The 18,882-nt window shown below is 43.2% G+C and overlaps 1 protein-coding gene across 1 annotated transcript; it reads right to left on the bottom strand.

Annotated features, from left to right (window-relative positions):
• Positions 1-1,158: 1,158 nt before the first annotated feature.
• Positions 1,159-16,519, bottom strand: LOC124282447 (dnaJ homolog subfamily C member 8-like). The gene is made up of 9 exons (XM_046718436.1): positions 16,352-16,519; positions 13,538-13,639; positions 12,020-12,076; positions 11,468-11,534; positions 9,372-9,466; positions 8,735-8,806; positions 8,429-8,520; positions 7,284-7,359; positions 1,159-2,132 (listed from the first exon to the last, which is right to left on the bottom strand). The coding sequence occupies exons 1-9, from the start codon at positions 16,460-16,462 to the stop codon at positions 2,025-2,027; spliced, it is 780 nt and encodes a 259-aa protein (XP_046574392.1). The 5' UTR covers positions 16,463-16,519; the 3' UTR covers positions 1,159-2,024.
• Positions 16,520-18,882: the final 2,363 nt, after the last annotated feature.

Raw genomic sequence — 18,882 nt, 5'->3', positions numbered from 1 at the left:
GTGAGTTAGTATGGTTTTACAGCATTTTAGCAATATTCAGCAATATCATGGCAGGGGACACCAGAAATGGGCTTCACACATTGTACCCATGTGGGGAATCGAACCCGGGTCTTCAGTGACGAGAGGACGCTTTAGGCTACCTCACCATAGGCTACCCAACCGCCTCTATGCAATGGAGTTGACAGTGTATTTATGCAAGTTCTCAATTTGTACTATCAGGGCTTGACTGGCAAACCACAAGATGGATGTCAGGAGGGAAACAGAGGAAACTGGGCTCCTGTATGGATACAACCTTACAGTTGTCAGGTAGCAGGTCACTAATACCATGTGTTTCCGAAGCAGCCAGTTTAGTAGTTAACACAAGCCACTTGTTTATCATAACCATGTGACATTGCAGAATAAAGTATTCATAAAACCATTGTGTAATACTTTCGTGTACTTACAAGCAAGCAGGAGAATGTGACAGAATATTGGGACATACCTACACTTACAAGATCATGTATACCAGAATGACGTGAAGGCATATTAGAGGTTCCCATGCTTACAACACAATCTTCTTTCTGTACAGCAAAATGATTTGAAGACATTTTGGAGGTACCAAAGATTACTGCAAAGCTATTGTACAGCAGAATGACATGATGACATTTTGGAAGTGCTCATGCCTACATCACAAGCTTCTGTAGAGAAAAATGATGAGAAGACATTTTGGGGTACCCGAGACTACAACACAAGGTCCTGTATCGCAGAATAATGTGATGACATTTTGGAGGTACTCTAGCCTACAACATATGGCCCTGTATAGCAAAACAAAAAGACATGGTCATCAATATCCCCCGCCATAGTGTTCTGTTCCTGTTTGGTTCCTGTTTTTTAACTCCACCATGACATTCATGTCCTGATGTCAAGAAATGCAGGACAAGGGCCATAACTCTGTAACAAATTGTAACAGTTTCCGTTTTCGAACTCCATCAAGGCATTCATGTGTTGAAAACACATATCAAATTTGGTGTCTCTCTCTTTAAGGTTTTTTGAGAAAATCTGTCCCCACCATCTCGGGCGGATGGAGCTCAAACCAATATCACCCTCCCACTTTGTAGTGGGGGATAACAACGTGATGATATTTAGGACATGCCCACACCTAGACAGGGCTCCAGATAATTTTTCATGATCAGGTGTACGCAATCCGTATTTTTTCAATACAGGAGTACTGGAAAACAATAAGAGTACATTTAGAGTACTGAATAGAATTTAATGGAATATAAGTAATCCTGTGTTTCGTTTCATACATGCACCACAACATTGCTACTCTTGTGTGAACAGGTCAATGAACAATAAAACAACACTTTTTCAGATAAATACGTCTGTGATTCTAAGACCGTACACCATTGCTGTGGTGCGTATTTGCTACGTTTTATATATTATTTCCTACCATATCATACTTATTTTATATCCGTACATACGCCGATACAGGCCCTTATCTGGAGCCCTGCCTAGAGCACAAGCTTCTGAATGATGTGAAACAATCACTGGTACCTATGCCTATGGAGTAAGTTTTTCCACTGCAAGACGATGTTCAGGTTCACACAGCTAGAGTTACTCCATATCAAGAGAAAAATGTGAAGGCATCCTGGAGGTACGAGGTAGGAATATACAAGCACTCTCAAATACATACTTTCTAAAGCCTCAAATAATATTGAGAACAACACATTCAATCTTCCAACTTACAAAAACTGTCTGACCTTTAATCTAAATACACATATGTTAACAAGCAAAAACATGGACACCAGTCATACATACTCCTAAATTCAGCCATTCACGCAATCTTTCATCAAAACATGTTTTTCAGATCAGTTATTTACAGATGGGGAAAGCACCCTTCAGCACCCTGACTACATAATCAGATTCATTCTGTCCAAAAATAGATGTGCTATGTCTGATGGGTTGGTCGTGACATCAGGGAGCTGCTGTAAGTCAGGCTCCATGCAGTGTGAGTGTATCCCTGTGATGAGCCATGAGGTCAGGGGTCAGCGAGTCTCTGCCTTATGTTTGGGGGGACGGAAAGCACCCTTGGCTTTCTTGCTCTTGCTGCCCTTCCAGCTTCTCCAGCTGTCCACTCTGTCTGTGCGGCTTTCCTGAAGATAGTGAACAATGGATCAGTTGTACTTTGTATAATTATAGATAGATAAGTACAATGGCCTGATTGCAACATTATCACAGAGCGTATTTAATAACATGTATTTATGATAGAGTGTGGTGGTGGTGATATAAATTTAGCTAAACCTTAGAGGTTTCCAATTCTTTGAAGAGAATCGTCCTTGGGGTACATATATGCATTTTCTGCGGCTGAAAATGTCATGTGACAGTTGTATCAATGTTTTAATAAAAATATTGTACAATAAATAAAATCTTTTTTATTGTACAGTATTAACAGTATGCTTTCCCACCACATGATTAACCCCCTTACTACGCATGCGCAGCCAACCAGGTAAGCACCTAGGCCCGTATCATCATTCCTTCTGCTGAATAAATCAGTGAACAGAATTGTGGGGAGGTGGGTGGCCCTACCCCAAGGACGATTCTCTTCAAAGAATTGGAAACCTCTACAGGTTTAGCTAATTCTTTTTCATAGAGATCGTCCTTGGGGTACATATGTGCATTAACTCAGACTCCCAAAGACCGGAGGCTAGGGAGGAGGGAATTCTGTCAAAGTACACATAAATAGCGATCGTTAGGAATAATGTAACTGACGCCACAACACTCACCTGTAACTTGTCCTGAAGCTTCCGCGAGAGGGAGGAGAACCGATAGGAGAGCACCGAGAGCTGACCTCACAAGTTGAGCAAAACAATTCACACACTGTGCGAAAGGTAAAACCCGCCCACATCGTGAAATCTATAAAAGAACACCAATAGGGGGAAACCAACTCACAACCGACTATAATCTCATGAGAGAAATCGAAAGTAGGTAGATATGACAACAGTGGCTATATCAATTATACACAATTGAAAACAGCGTCATCTGTCCAGATAACCAAGACTCACTCAATCAGGGTGGCAGGACACTGTCCACTGGAGAGAACAGTACGGCCAAAACGCGCTCGATCACGTGAATGAGTATCGAGCTGATTGTGCCTTATAAAAGTGCTAGGTCGGCTCCAAATAGCGGCAGAGCATATCTCTTCAATGAGCAGTGCCAATGCAAAAGCCTTTGAAGTGGCCACTGCCCTGACTGAGTGAGCCTTCAACCCCTCAGGGCTTGAAGCCTGATAAGCTTACAAATGACCGATACAGACGCGAGAACGTTTGGACCGGCACAGCTTCAATCATAGCAGCAGAATGACAAATCCTGTATGAAGTTTGGCTGGTTTGACAGACAGGGTCTTACGGAACCAACGGTGATCCATTGCCAGCCCGGATGTGAAGCCGCCAGAGTAGGAAGGTGCTAGCCCTGTCACATGGAGCACCATCGACGCCAAGTGTGGAACCGCCACCAGAAATAGTGGTGTTAGATGAATGGAAATAGCCGACGAATGAGTCGAAGGACCGACAGCCAATCTTCCAATCAGGTCGAGCTTGCAGAAACTGCAATACTGCTGACTAAATCCGCAGAAAAGGGATCTGCAATCCCCTATCTGAACACCAGCAAGCATAGCGGAACCACCTATCCTCATATTGAGCGTTTGTCGAATCGAAGCCAGAATTGTGTCTGCAACTGCTGCAGGAATTCTGCGTGCTTCGAGGCTAGACCTGACAGAGGCCAAGCCACCCACTGAATCCTTGGATTGGGGTGTGGCGCGCCGTTCTGAGTGAGAATGTCAGAACAGGAGGCTGAGCCAGAAACCTGAGAATTACCGGAAACCAGCCCTGTGACGGCCATAGCGGTGCCAGTAGCACAAGTAGCTGAGCTGGCTGGGTGGACAGCTGGGAGAGGACCCGGGGAATGAGTGGTAGAGGCGGAAACTCCCACAGCACCTTGCCTGTCCAATCCAGCAGGAAGGCGTCGGAAGCCAACGCCCTCTGGTCCGGTATTTGAGAGCAGAACACAGGTATCTGATTCGTCCTGCTGGATGCAAACAGATCCACCTGGAATGATCCGTACAACTGGGAGATAACTCCGAATATCTGCCGGTCGAGCATCCACTCGTGCGGGGCCAGGATCCAGCGAGAGAGAGCATCTGCTCTCACGTTCTCCAGCCCCGGGAGATAAACAGGAATCACATAACAGTCGCACTGGTCGCACCAGAGGAGAAATTCCCACATCTCCCGAAGGAGCTCTAGGGACACTGTGCCGCCTTGCTTCAGGATGTATGTCATGGCTGTACGGTTGGCCCAACAAGACAAACCACCTGGCCCCACCGTGCTTGAAAACCAACCGCACAGCTCTCAGTTGTAAGACATTGATGTGAAGGCAGTCCTCGGCTTCGGACCAGAGTCCGGACACCGACAGACTGCCCAGAATACCCCCCAGCCCGTGAGGGACGCATCGGTTTGAAGTGTAAGAGCTGGCGTCGGGATTTCCAAAGGGACCCCTAGTGGAGAGATTCCAGACATTGGTCCACCACTGAAGGTGAGGAGACAACCACCTGGGGACTGTAAGACACTTCTCCAGATCCTCCGAGTGAGCCCACAGACTCGCCAAAGCTTGCTGTATTGGGCGCATCCTCAACTGCACCTGCCACGTGACAGAGAGAGTTGTCGCAAGTCTGAGATATGGCCCAGTCCTGTAGACTGGAGGGTCCTTGTGAGTTTGGAACCGCGCCCCGAGAAAAACCAAGTCCTGGGTGGGTACCAGGTCGGATTTCTTGAGGTTGATGATCCACCCCAGTCGAACTAGAACGTCTATCACTGTGTGGGTAGAATCTCGGCTCGCTGGCTGAGTTAGAGCGCTGAGCAACAGGTCGTCTAGGTAAGGGTAACAACGCCTTCCTTGCGACCTTGCGAGGGTAGCCGGCACTAACATGAGCTTGGTGAACACCCTGGGGGCAGTGGATATGGTAACCCATGCTGTCCTAAGAGAACCGGAGGTACTGCTTGAACGAGGGATGAATTGGCACATACGCATCCTTTAGGTTGATCGACGTAAGCCAATCGCCGGGCTGAACAGAGGAGATCACCGAGCGAAGTGTCTCCATCTTGAAGGATGGAACCTCTAACATGCGATTCAACCCCTTGAGGTTGAGAATGGGACGGAACCCGTCGTCCTTTGGAACGAGGAAGTACGTGGAATAAAACCCTGCCTGTTCCTCGCCCTATGCGCTCTATTGCAGACTTGTCTAGCAAAGCCTGAACTTCGTCTCGCAGTATACCCGCCTTGACCGGACATGACGGCACCGGAGTGCGCCTTATGCCGGTGATTTATGGCGGGCCTCGCTTCCACAGTGGTAGATGGCCGACACTGACGGTGGATAGCACCCAAGTGTTGCGTGTAGTCTTCACCCACTCCAGTAGGAATAGAGAGAGGCAGCCTCCCACTGGGATGTTCGGTAAGAGTGCGTGAGTGGCTCCTGAAGATGAACGGGCTGGGGTCGGGACAGACCCCGCGGTTTACTCCAAGGCTGCTACCCAGCGGCCGGGCCAGGGACGGCAGAGGCCTGCTCCTTGCCCTTATCTTTGGCGGGACGGCTCCTCCTCCTACCTCTACCCAGCGGCCGAAGCCAGACGGCAGACTCGGGCGTAGGCTGCGCCCCAGAAGCCCGCAATAGCCCCAACAAGGCCTTCGGGAAGATCGAACCTGAGGCGAGAACCATCACGTCCTGCACCAGGGAGGGCAAGATGCGGAGCTGTGTCTGAGAGGGCTGCCGAGTCAAAGCTACATGTCGGCACCGCGACTTGGGGAATATACTGGGCAATACGTTGCCTAACCTCCCGGAAAGATGACGAAAAACGGAAAGTACCCTCCGACTCCTCGACCTCCCCAACCTCCTTAGACTCAGCACCTGAGCCCGTGTCAGAATTCGGATCTCCACGCGAAGAGGAGCCGAACCCCAACTCGGTGGGAGGCTGAGCCACAGACGCCGCGTGAAGGGAAGAGCCAAAGGAACTCTCAGCTCCGGTAACCGACACTACACTCGAACCCCGGTCTCGAGACACGGGAGGAAGCCCGGACAGAACCGGCTCCTCCGCTCTCATGGGGCAGGATGGCGCAGGGACCGGAACCCCAGGAATCCTCAACGGACCCTGCGCCAACACCGAGAGAGGGACTGGGAGCGAACCCTCCCCCTCCAGGGTAGCCGAGGCATCCCGACTCAAAGCCAAAGGCAAAGGATCGATCAGCCCCCCGATCAGAGTGGGTGAGGAACTCCTGCCGGAGACCTACAACCGACTCGTGAACGAGTGACTTCACGGGGTCCATATGCTGTTGAAACAATTGTGTGATAACGGACATATCAAAACCACTGGATTGAGAATGAGAGTGTGACTTATGCGAAGTCGACTTAGATTTAGCCTTTTTGGCCTTGGACGGCCTCCCGCCTCCCGCAAATTCTTGTAAAAAAGGAAGTCAGCCGCCTGTCTCTTCTGGGCCCGGGGGGAAAAGCCACTACACAATTCACAGATGTCAGGGTTATGCCCTGCTTTCTCCAGACTGCATAAGCATTTATCATGCTTATCTGACCGAGGGATATTTTGCAGTACACCCCGTAAACGCCTGAAAGCAAACACGCAAGCATGTAGCTAACGGTGTAACACAACAGCATAACTATACACGTACAAAACATTGAAAATTACGTGAATGCGACAACGCGACATGAAATACTTAATAACGCAATATTTCAACCACGTGGCACGCTAAACTTCCCGCCATGGAATAGCAACACGTGCGTAAACCACGGGAAAGCTAGCGTAAAAGTTTAATATAAAGTCACATAAATGAGAAATAACGGACTGCAAAGTCCAGAAAACTTTTCTCAAGAACGAATAAAGACCATACATACAGTAGTTGAAGTCTCAGACATTCTTCCGATAAGAAGTAAATCAGAGTGACAGCAGAAGGAATGACATGTGTAGCAGGGGGGTAACTCCACGTGTTGGGGGGCCATATGATAAATAAAAAAGATTTTATTTATTGTACAATATTTTTATTAAAACATTGATTCAACGGTCACATGACATTTTCAGCCGCAGAAAAATGCATATATGTACCCCAAGGACGATCTCTATGAAAAAGAATGGTGGGGGAGGGCTCCGTACAGGATGAATATAACCTGTACAATAGTGGAGCAGGGCAGCAGGGTGGTAGTACTCTTTTGAAGATTTATGCCACAAGTGTCTAAAAGGTACATTTACCTCATAGTTCTTCTTCCATTCAGCTTCCACTTTCTTTTTCTCTTCATCATCTGCCTCTTGTTCTGCCTTTCTCTTCCTGGAGACAAAGATTGCAAGTTACATTGAGCAGAGACCGCAATATCCCTAGTGTGAGCAAGAGAAACGACCTCATTATCCCCAGATTCAGCCTCATTACCCCAAGTACTGGAAAGAGATATGACCTCATAAACCCAAGTATTACAAGAAATATGACCTCAATGTCCTTGATATTAGCAAGAGATACAGCCTTATTATCCCCATTGTTACAAGAGATATGGCCTTATTATCCCCATTGTTACAAGAGATACAGCCTTATAATCCCCATTGTTACAAGAAATATGACCTCAATGTCCTTGGTATTAGCAAGAGATACAGCCTTATAATCCCCATTGTTACAAGAAATATGACCTCAATGTCCTTGGTATTAGCAAGAGATACAGCCTTATAATCCCCATTGTTACAAGAAATATGACCTCAATGTCCTTGGTATTAGCAAGAGATACAGCCTTATAATCCCCATTGTTACAAGAAATATGACCTCAATGTCCTTGATATTAGCAAGAGATACAGCCTTATAATCCCCATTGTTACAAGAAATATGACCTCAATGTCCTTGATATTAGCAAGAGATACAGCCTTATAATCCCCATTGTTACAAGAGATATGGCCTTATTATCCCCATTGTTACAAGAGATACAGCCTTATAAAGAGATCCCTTATTATCCCCATTGTTACAAGAAATATGACCTCAATGTCCTTGGTGTTAGCAAGAGATACAGCCTTATAATCCCCATTGTTACAAGAAATATGACCTCAATGTCCTTGGTATTAGCAAGAGATACAGCCTTATAATCCCCATTGTTACAAGAAATATGACCTCAATGTCCTTGATATTAGCAAGAGATACAGCCTTATAATCCCCATTGTTACAAGAAATATGACCTCAATGTCCTTGATATTAGCAAGAGATACAGCCTTATAATCCCCATTGTTACAAGAAATACGGCCTCACTGTCCTAGGTATTAGCACGAGATATGGCCTCATTATCCCCACTATGAGACACTATTATCCCCACTATGAGACACTATTATCCCCACTATGAGACACTATTATCCGCACTAACCTCCTCTCGTGCATGTCTTTGGCCTCTCTTTCCTGCCGCATGCTCTCCAGATCAGCAAACAGTTTACATGTCTGCACATACACAGAATGCTTGTACTGAAAGAAAAGGCAGTCAGTGACAGTGACCTGGGGTTAATAGTATATTCATTGAGTGAGTGATACATACAACTTTTAAATTGTTCAAAGTGTACTTTCTACTATTTGGACACACACACTCACACACGCGCACGCAGGCACACACGTGCACACAGGCACACATGCACACACACACACACACACACACACAGAGCAAATGTGCTGTAAACCTTACCTTAACATTATCATCCTCGGGGACCGCTGTTGGTTTGCCTTCTTTCTTTAATTGTTTTCTCTTCTGCCGGAGCTGAAACACAAGACACACACTAATTCAACCCTAAACCTTTACACTCACTAACCATATCACACTGCATTTATTATGTAAAGAGCAATATTTCAGCTATATACAACAACAGCCTGCAATTCTGAGTAAAATGAGAGAGTGAATTTCATTTTATGCCGCTTTTAGCAATATTCCAGCAAGAAACACCAGAAACGGGCTTCACACATTGTACCCATGTGGGAAATTGAACCTGGGTCTTCAACGTGACGTGCGAATGATTTAACCACTAGGCTCTAGGTAACATGAATACTACCAGGACATAATAACACGAAATTAGCAATGTCACTGCGTATGACCACCTGAGGCACTATTACAGTTGGTTCTTTGTAAAAGCTAACAGAGTACAGAGCCTGTAACAAACATCCTGTGTAAAGAAGTTTTCATAACCATAGTTCATTTCAGTTGTCCCCCGTTATAATGTCACTGGAATATTGCTAAAAGCGGCGTAAACCCATACTGAAAGAATAACACATTCGCATCTGAGAAAACAACAAGCAGTCTTTCACCCACAACAGGCATCATCACCCACCATGTCATCTGTCCTTATTTGGGCCTCCTCTACAATCTCTTGACATCGCTTCAATCCTTCCTCATTCTCCAGGGTCTTGTAGGCTTTGTTCAAAGCTGAAAATAAATTCAGTGATTTTGACAGAGACATTTCAACAATGCATAAGTTCGAGTGCACCAAACAGTTGCCTGTCGGCAAGTCTTCATTCTTACATCCAGGAAATTTTGAGAAATAAATGGATAATGATTGAGTGGGTTTATAGACAGTCAGCAATATCACAGTTGCCCTCCCAGCAATCTGTAAACTGTAGACCCATGAAGATCTGGGTTACAATTGGTCTTCAGCAACCCATGCTTGTCATAAGAGGCGACTAACGGGATCAGGTGGTCAGGGCTTGCTGACTTGGTCGACACATGTCATTGTATCCCATTTGCGTAGATCGATGCTCATGCTGTTGGTCACTGGATTGTCTGGTCCAGACTCGATTATTTACAGACCGCCTCCACATAGCTGGAATATTGCTGAGTGCAGCGTTAAACAACAACCAAACAACCAACCAACCAACTGTACACTGTCAAACCAGAGGTGGATAGTGTGAGCATCTATCCACCCCTTTGTAGTATCGGAGACAATGTTTCTTTCCTGGCTGGACTGGCATGCTTAAAACAAGACAGCCACCAGCCCACCACATGTGAATACTTGCAAGCGTACAAATGACTAGTCTCGCAAGACATGTGGATGAACAAAGAAAATCTGATAAGGTTTACTATAAAAATTTACTATAGAATTTGAGATCTATCTTCAGTGATCTACATAAGATCAATCATTTTTGTCCACATCATATTCTGTATTTTACAGAAAATAGTAAAATTGATGAGATTCATAATTGCCCACTAACTGTTATTAAACCATTTCAGTTTCACCATGTTCTCTGACATCTGACACAAATGTATTTATGAATGAATTGTGTCTAACACAACTGTCAAATGCTCCAGGTCTGTCACACTGGTCTTAATAAGTCTGGGCAAGGCAAAGCAGAGCTTGACAGTATGAGAAAAAATCCTGTTGATAGACTACCTTGTTTCTACAGAAAGGAAGACAGTCTACCATATAAAGGGGGGATGGGTGGTCATAACATCTGTCATAGCAGCCTGAGTACATAAATTAATATACAGAATATTCAGATACCTATAAATTATTACTATATTTATGTGACAGAATGACATAATAACACAGACTGGTAGAGGGGGGCTTACCCCATCTTCTGGGTGAGCGGATCTGGTGCATGAGTACTTGCAGTTGAGGGTGTATCAACAAATCCCTAGTTGTACAGAGACATGAAGGAAGTAGGAAGACCAAATATGGTCGACAGGCTTGCTAATGTCCTCAGCCCATCAACTGAACATGATTGAAACCTTAAGTATGCTAGTACCTGTATCTATTGCCAGGGGAAAGGGTCTGTGTTCTGCTCGGCCGAAATAAAGAGGGTCAGACTTATGAAATCCAGTCGCACATTCTACTGACAGTAGTATTTCTTTGCAAATATGGAAACCGAGCTCCAACAACAGACCAGTTTATAGCAGGCATGGCTCAAATTGGTGATTTGATCATTTGAGCACTAAAGCAATTGTGCATTAAAGAATGCAGGACTCTCGCTGATGTTTGTTCATGAAGTGTTGATATTTTACCGTTGAAAAGGTAAAAGGCTGACCACAAGTTGGACTTCAAGTTGATGCCCAAACCTGGGAGGAGACGATATTCCTTATGCTGTGGGACATTCCATACTAACCAAGACCCACTGAGTAGGTGTGAACTAAATACAAAAAGGGCTTTCTAAATCCATGTCTTTTATGGGGTAGCCTAGTGGTTAAGGCATTCACTCATCACACTGAAGACCTGTGTTTGATTCCCCACATGGGCGCAATGTGTGAAGCCCATATGAGGTGTCCCCTGCCATGATATTGCTGGAATATTGCTAAAAGCGGCGTAAAAACTAAACTCGCTCACTCACTTCCATGCATACATTGTTAGTGTGAAACAGCATGTTGAGACATGGTGATGGAAAATTATAAATTGTATAATTCAACATGACTTGTAACTGGTGTAAACTTACAAACCTTCAAATGCCTTCTGGGATCGGTCCTTGTCATCCAGGTTCTTGTCAGGATGAACCAAGATGGACATCTAAAACACTCATCAGATTATTGCACTTATAAACCAGTGTGTGTGCGTGGGGTCGGGGGAGTCAAGCTAACCAAGATACCAGTTTGTCAGTAGACAAGCCAGTGATGGAACTGACAATTCCAATATGGTCAAAAATAGGTGACAGGAAAAGTCAAGCCCCATACTGCCCTATGGTGTATTGCCCCATACTGACCATTGCTGACCCTATGGTATATTGCCCCATACTGACCACTGCTGACCGCATGGTATATTGCCCCATACTGACCATAGCTGACCCTGTGGTATATTGACGTGTATTGCCATGTACTGACCCTATGGTGTATTGCCAAATATTGACTCCTCTGTGCATTACCACAGACAGACCATACTGTGTATTATCATCATAGTCCTTACTGTGTATTACTACAGTCTCACCCCGCAGTGTATTGCCCCAGTCTGACCTCCTGGTGCATTGTCATACACTGGTTACAGCCAGTGATGCTCACCTGTCTGTACTTCTTCTTGACATCTGCAAGGGGAAGGTCAGGGTCAACTTGAAGGACCTGTGAAAGACAGCATCAATGGAGATCATGAAGAACCCAATTAATGAACCTTGGAATATCACTTCGGGAACACACTCAGAGGGGCAACCACTCATCAACAAATTATTCTCACTTTCTTGATGGTATGATCTGATTTTCACTATTACCTGGTGATAATACAGATGGCATTACAGATAGTATCACATGTTTATCATACAAATATGTCATAAATAAAATTAGTATCAAGTGAGAGTGATTCATAAACACATGCTTCAGATACACATTCATTGGAAATCATACAATGGAATGTTTCATATGACAACAGGAAGGGTTATGTCACTTTGACTAAACATAATAGCATGAACTCAGAAATGTCAATTTCCAGATTGGGCCACTCAGAATTACTTTTGACTCAGGGCTGAATATCAGCCAATAACATAATAACAATGTGTCCATTTATATAGCGTAGAACTCCACACTAGGTATGCTCATAGCGCTAACAATCAAGGCACAGCACATTATTACCCCGGATAACCCAAGCTGCCTGTTAGGCGCTAGAAGGTTATAGTCACATGACTTTTTCCACTGGGTACCCATTTTCCTGCTGGGTGAACAGAGGCAATTTCGAACAAACTCACTTGCCTAAGGTGAGACTACATGTATCACATGTGCTTCATTGTGGGGCAGGACTTTAGTCCTAGAAACTCTCATGAGTCAAGCCGCCAAACACGGTCACCCATCCAAGGACTCTCCGAGCTCGATGCTGCGTAACTTCACTTATTTGTGACCTGAGCTTTGTGCACAGGACCATGCACCACCACCAACCTGAATCCCTGCATAGCTATGGTGCTGACATGATAATGGTCTTAATCAGGATGACTTGTACTCAAAAACAAATAGTCCTGGCTGAGCTTTTTTCAACACACCCACATCCACCCTCAGTTTACTCACAGAACATGATATTATATACATGAAATTGATGATTGGTACATTGCCACCGATCAATCATCGAAAATAATTGGTTAGCGTCATTTATAAAATTTGTTAATGCAAAAATAAGGAAAAAATCATGTACTTTCTACTTAGGTTTGTTTTTTGGGGCAAAATTTCACATCTTTAAAGGATGACTAGTATGTTAGGAACTTAAATTTCTTGGTGTCTTTAAGATAAATTCAATCATGATTTGGAAAGAGCTTGTAGTGCTTATGAAATGTAACAGACAAAACCAACCTTGTGAAAAATGATGTTGATGAAAACAAGTTTTCCAGAATTGTTTGTGTTCGATTATGGTCACTGCGACCAATCTTCGATAATTTCAATTAATAGGACCACCACTAGTTACCATGACAACAAATTTTACTCACATAAAACCTTATTGCTTGTAGAGCTATGGCATTATGGTTTGGTTCATGAAAGAAACATACAAACAATAATGAAATTTTAACCAATTCCCAACACTAATGGTAACCGGTGTATATTTACATCAAAAGGGTTGAGGTTGAAGTATGTGGAGCCTGGTCTGTTGAGGCGGTCTATCTGCTGCTTTGGGGTGAGCACCGAGTCTCTGTGCTCTATGGCTTTAACCTGCAAAGCAAATACATGAACAAATTATAACCTCTTGTAAACAAATGTCAACTTGAATATATGGATAATAAACTATTTCAGTCAAACGTACAATGAGTATTTGTCCAACACATAGTGAATTTGTGTTAAAGAGGCGTTGATCTATAGCTCCAACATGGAAGTCTAACACTGCAACCTAGGTCATATAAGCTGCTGTGAGGCGATGTGCCAGTGGAGTGAGTGAGTGAGTTCAGTTTTACGCCGCACTCTGCAATATTCCAGCTATATGGCGGTGGTCTGTAACGTGCCAGTGGATGCAACTGAGTGTGACATGAGACTGAGCTACTGTCTCTAAGGACAACTGACATAAACTTTGAGACAATGTTTATACACATATATGCATAGCATAATTAGTTTCGTCAATCTAAACAAGAAGACAAAAAGAACAGTGGAAGCCCATTGAAGCCGTTATTTGGAAACATCCCTGATGGTTCTTTCTTATCTTAATAACATATCCTAGCAGTGCAAGCCTTTTCTGATTCCAGTGCATGGATGGTGTGATGACTCATATGCATATGGATCCCATTTTGTGTTTAATCATATCATGAAATAATGTCATGCCAAATGGCCTACAAAATTGATACCACAGATTTCATGTATTTGAAGATGTAAGTTGTAACCTACATAACACCCATTTTGACATTGCTATTATTTCAGAATCCACTTTGGTAAATATAAATATACAATAACTAACTTGGTTATTATAGCAAATGCATTTAGATGTTATTTATGCAACAATAAAGTTCTATTCGTATCCCCAAAACAGTAATAACCCTTTTTAGGCAACTAATTTCCATACCATACAATAATTACTACTCCCTTGTTGTCATCCATGTTTGGTGGTATGAATCTACACCTGTATACTACTATTTGTCATCAATCATCTGATGCTCAGTTAATGAATTTGTAACAGGCATAGTTAGTGGTAACCCCACTTAGATTAATTGTCAAAAATTCCCATTTGTCATTTTTTATGTCTGGGGTAATCACTCACATTTATAAATTCAGGTCTGATGTTGCAAAGGTACATGTTATATAATATGCACATGGAAAGATTAACCAATAATACATAGATTAATCACTGTAACCTAACACAGTGGATTTGTTAAAAGTGTTTATATATGAGGTTAACTACACACATATCCATATCAGAACATACCCAAAAAGTTGTAAAGTGCCTTTGTAAAAAAACATCCTTTGTTTAAATGATTTCTGGTGTACACGTGTATCTGTACAATATGATTCACTTAGGCAATTTATATGCCTTGATCTTTCTGCCATTTCACACACTGACTGAAATAACAGATTCACTAAAATATTAAGTTCCAAAGTCCACAAAAACATGATAATAGATTAATTAATATTTTTTTTACAAATTGTGAAAGATGGAACATATCTGTTGACTACTGATTTGAACCTTGGACTCAGGTGAATTCAGGTGTTATCACTGAGGGAACAAGCAAGTAACGATTAAGCTACATTGATCCTATGGTTTCAGAGATGATGTTGACAATGAACATGGTGAAAGGAAATGTAATTGGAGACAATCTAGGAGAAATGGTCAATGTGCAAAGGTCAAATTAAGGTAAACGAAAGGTAAACAAGGATATTCTCATATCAGGAACTATGTCTAGTAACAATGCTTTGTTCTCATCGTGGAGGAGGACAAGTCATCAGTGATGATGTCATCAGCTATGTCATTGCCCGAGCTAGCTTGTATTGTTTACTTTGGAACTAATCACAATGGCAATCTACTGCAAGATTCATACATCTTGAACACGTTGAACAATGTTAGGTGCAATCATTCATGGTAAAAGGTACATGAAGTTTTGATGTCATGAGTCTAATGGTTTCAGAGATGTTTAATACTCATGATACGCGATAGATGCCACGCAAACAGGCTACACTTAGTTTACACTTCTGTTACTATTACTTGGTGTAGTCAAATAACACATTTAAAATGCAAACACACATTTTTGGTCTTTACAGTATTCCATGGTACAAAGAGTTATTTTGAGGCATGGTTTAACATGATCTTCTGTCTTTCTTTGCATTTGTATACGGATTAAGCTGTACACTCAATAACAAAGCTTTTGTCATTCTGACCTATAAACATACTGCAAAGAAGTTTAAACAGTCTATATTATGACTAAATCTTCTTCAAATGATGCATTTCACAGGCCAACTCTTGTCATATTGATACGAGTTTCAGCTCCTTCCTAAATAATGGTTTCTAATTTGTACATGTAGTAGGATGTAATTTTTACCAATCTTTGAAACAAACCATCTGAGCATACATTGGCTTGACCCCAAAAGTAAATCTTAGTAAGTTTTCTTTTTAATTACCAAAGTTCACGAAAAATGATGCCAGAGTAAGACCCTGGCTAAAAACCGGTCAACATGATATATGTGATAGCCTGAATCTACTTCTGAAAATGATGCCAAGGTTTACTGAAACAGGGAGGCCATTTTGTCACGACACTGGAGTCATTTCTTCCTCAAAGAGTGAAACAAGGCCCCTGATCTCACTAACAATCTGGTAGATTGCATCTGAGACAGTCTCTGCTAATTTGAAAGTGTAAATGACAGTGACCAACCAGCTGACGAGGTAATTCATACGAATTACCTTGACAGGTCTGGATCAAAATATGCAACCAGCAAGTATATGTTTACCTGCTGGTAAAAGTCATCAAATATTTCTCCTGTTTGTCCTGCGCCCTCGGTAGGATTAGGGGGCTCCGCGGGCGGTGTTTCAGAAGGTGGCTGCGAAGTGGGTGCCGCCATTTTCACTGTTTGTAAATAAATTTTGGGAAACAAACTGCACGCGATGATACCAAGGGAGGTAAGTTAGCACGAAGAAGTAACCGCGAACATACCACTAAAAATTAAGCCGTTCTGGCCTTGTTTTGTAACAAAAGACGAACCGGTATAAAATACTGGTTACTGTCAAACTACAAGTTAACATCAACACATGTTTCTGATTTTGTTCCATAGATATTTAAACGTGTCAAAGGCATTTTAAAAGTGTGCTTCCACATGTCAGTTAAGCGCCTGTCGATCGATACTCGTAAGAGGCGACTAACGGGATCCAGTGGTCAGGCTCGTTGACTTGGTTGACACATGTCATCGTATCCTATTTGCGTAGGTAGATGTTCATGCTGTTGATCACTGGATTGTCTGGTGTAGACTCGATTATTTACAGACCGCCGCCATATAGCTGGAATATTGCCGAGTGCGGCGTAAAAGTAAACTCACTCATTCTTTGTAGATACAGGGAGAGATAAATGTGTTTGTGTTGTTCTTTACTGGCGTTTGTCTGTTTGGGATCCCGTGTTTTTTAGATAGTTTGTTGAGATACCCGTGTGTTTGAGTTGGTTTGTCCAGGCACCTGTGTGTTTGAGATGGTTTGTTCAGATACCCGTGTGTTTGAGATGGTTTGTTCAGGCACCCGTGTGTTTGAGATGGTTTGTCCAGGTACCTGTGTGTTTGAGATGGTTTGTTCAGGTACCCGTGTGTTTGAGATGGTTTGTCCAGGTACCTGTGTGTTTGAGATGATTTGTTCAGGTACCTGTGTGTTTGAGATGGTTTGTTCAGGTACCCGTGTGTTTGAGTTTGTTTGTCCAGGTACCTGTGTGTTTGAGTTTGTTTGTTCAGATACCCGTGTGTTTTGAGATGGTTTGTTCAGGTACCTGTGTGTTTGAGATGGTTTGTTCAGGTACCTGTGTGTTTGAGATGGTTTGTTCAGGTACCTGTGTGTTTGAGATGGTTTGTTCAGGTACCCGTGTGTTTGAGATGGTTTGTCCAGGCACCTGTGTGTTTGAGTTGGTTTGTCAGGTACCTGTGTGTTTGAGATGGTTTGTTCAGGTACCTGTGTGTTTGAGATGGTTTGTTCAGGTACCTGTGTGTTTGAGTTGGTTTGTCCAGGCACCCGTGTGTTTGAGATGGTTTGTCCAGGTACCTGTGTGTTTGAGATGGTTTGTTCAGGTACCCGTGTGTTTGAGATGGTTTGTCCAGGCACCTGTGTGTTTGAGATGGTTTGTCCAGGTACCTGTGTGTTTTAGATGGTTTGTCCAGGCACCCGTGTGTTTGAGATGGTTTGTCCAGGCACCTGTGTGTTTGATGGTTTGTCCAGGCACCTGTGTGTTTGAGATGGTTTGTTCAGGCACCTGTGTGTTTGAGATGGTTTGTTCAGGCACCTGTGTGTTTGAGATGGTTTGTTCAGGCACCTGTGTGTTTGAGATGGTTTGTTCAGGTACCCATGTGTTTGAGATGGTTTGATTGTACAGGTACCTGTGTGTTTGAGTTGGTTTGTTCAGGTACCCGTGTGTTTGAGATGGTTTAATTGTTCAGGTACCCGTGTGTTTGAGTTGGTTTCTTCAGGGTTTCTTCACCCGTGTGTTTGAGATGGCTTTTGTTCAGATACCCGTGTGTTTGAGATGGTTTGTTCAGGTACCTGTGTGTTTGAGATGGTTTGTACAGGTACCCGTGTGTTTGAGATGGTTTGTTCAGGTACCTGTGTGTTTGAGATGGTTCGTCCAGGTACCCGTGTGTTTGAGATGGTTTGTTCAGGTACCCGTGTGTTTGAGATGGTTTGTTCAGGTACCTGTGTGTTTGAGATGGTTCGTCCAGGTACCCGTGTGTTTGAGATGGTTTGTTCAGGTACCCGTGTGTTTGAGATGGTTTGTTCAGGCACCTGTGTAACCCATTCACTGTTAGTAAGCTTAGTCATCATGCCATAAATGACGCTTTTTTCGGCCACAATAAATTTAGTTTTGGTTTTTAAGATTCTGCAAAGGACTTGTATTTTCATCATACTCATATCATTACCTCGTCTACAAACGAACGTAAATGTGAAAAGGTATCGATATTTGACAGTATGCTTTACTTTCGAAGTAATCTGTTTAAGGAGACACCACATTTGCTGCTTATTGTGATATAAAATAATTTAAATTCCTTCTTCCTATTTCCAATTTAGTGGGCTAAAATAATAATAATATATTGTGAGGTGGTAGTGGCCTAATTTACTGATCTGTCAAAGTAACTCCATCAGACTACAAGCATAATGGTAATACATGGGCGGATACAGATGTTTTGAGGGTGTGTGTGCATACTCTTGAGAAAGGGTGGGTGGGGTGGGTGCAAACTTCATTTTCACATTTTACGAGAGTTTATGTGTAGTTTGTAGCTAGATTGGGAGGGGGCGC

The sequence above is a fragment of the Haliotis rubra genome, unplaced genomic scaffold (genome assembly GCF_003918875.1).
Source record: "Haliotis rubra isolate DU_JTF1 unplaced genomic scaffold, ASM391887v1 Scf109, whole genome shotgun sequence".
NCBI lineage: Eukaryota > Metazoa > Mollusca > Gastropoda > Lepetellida > Haliotidae > Haliotis > Haliotis rubra.
This window is presented reverse-complemented; position numbering and strand designations above follow the sequence as displayed.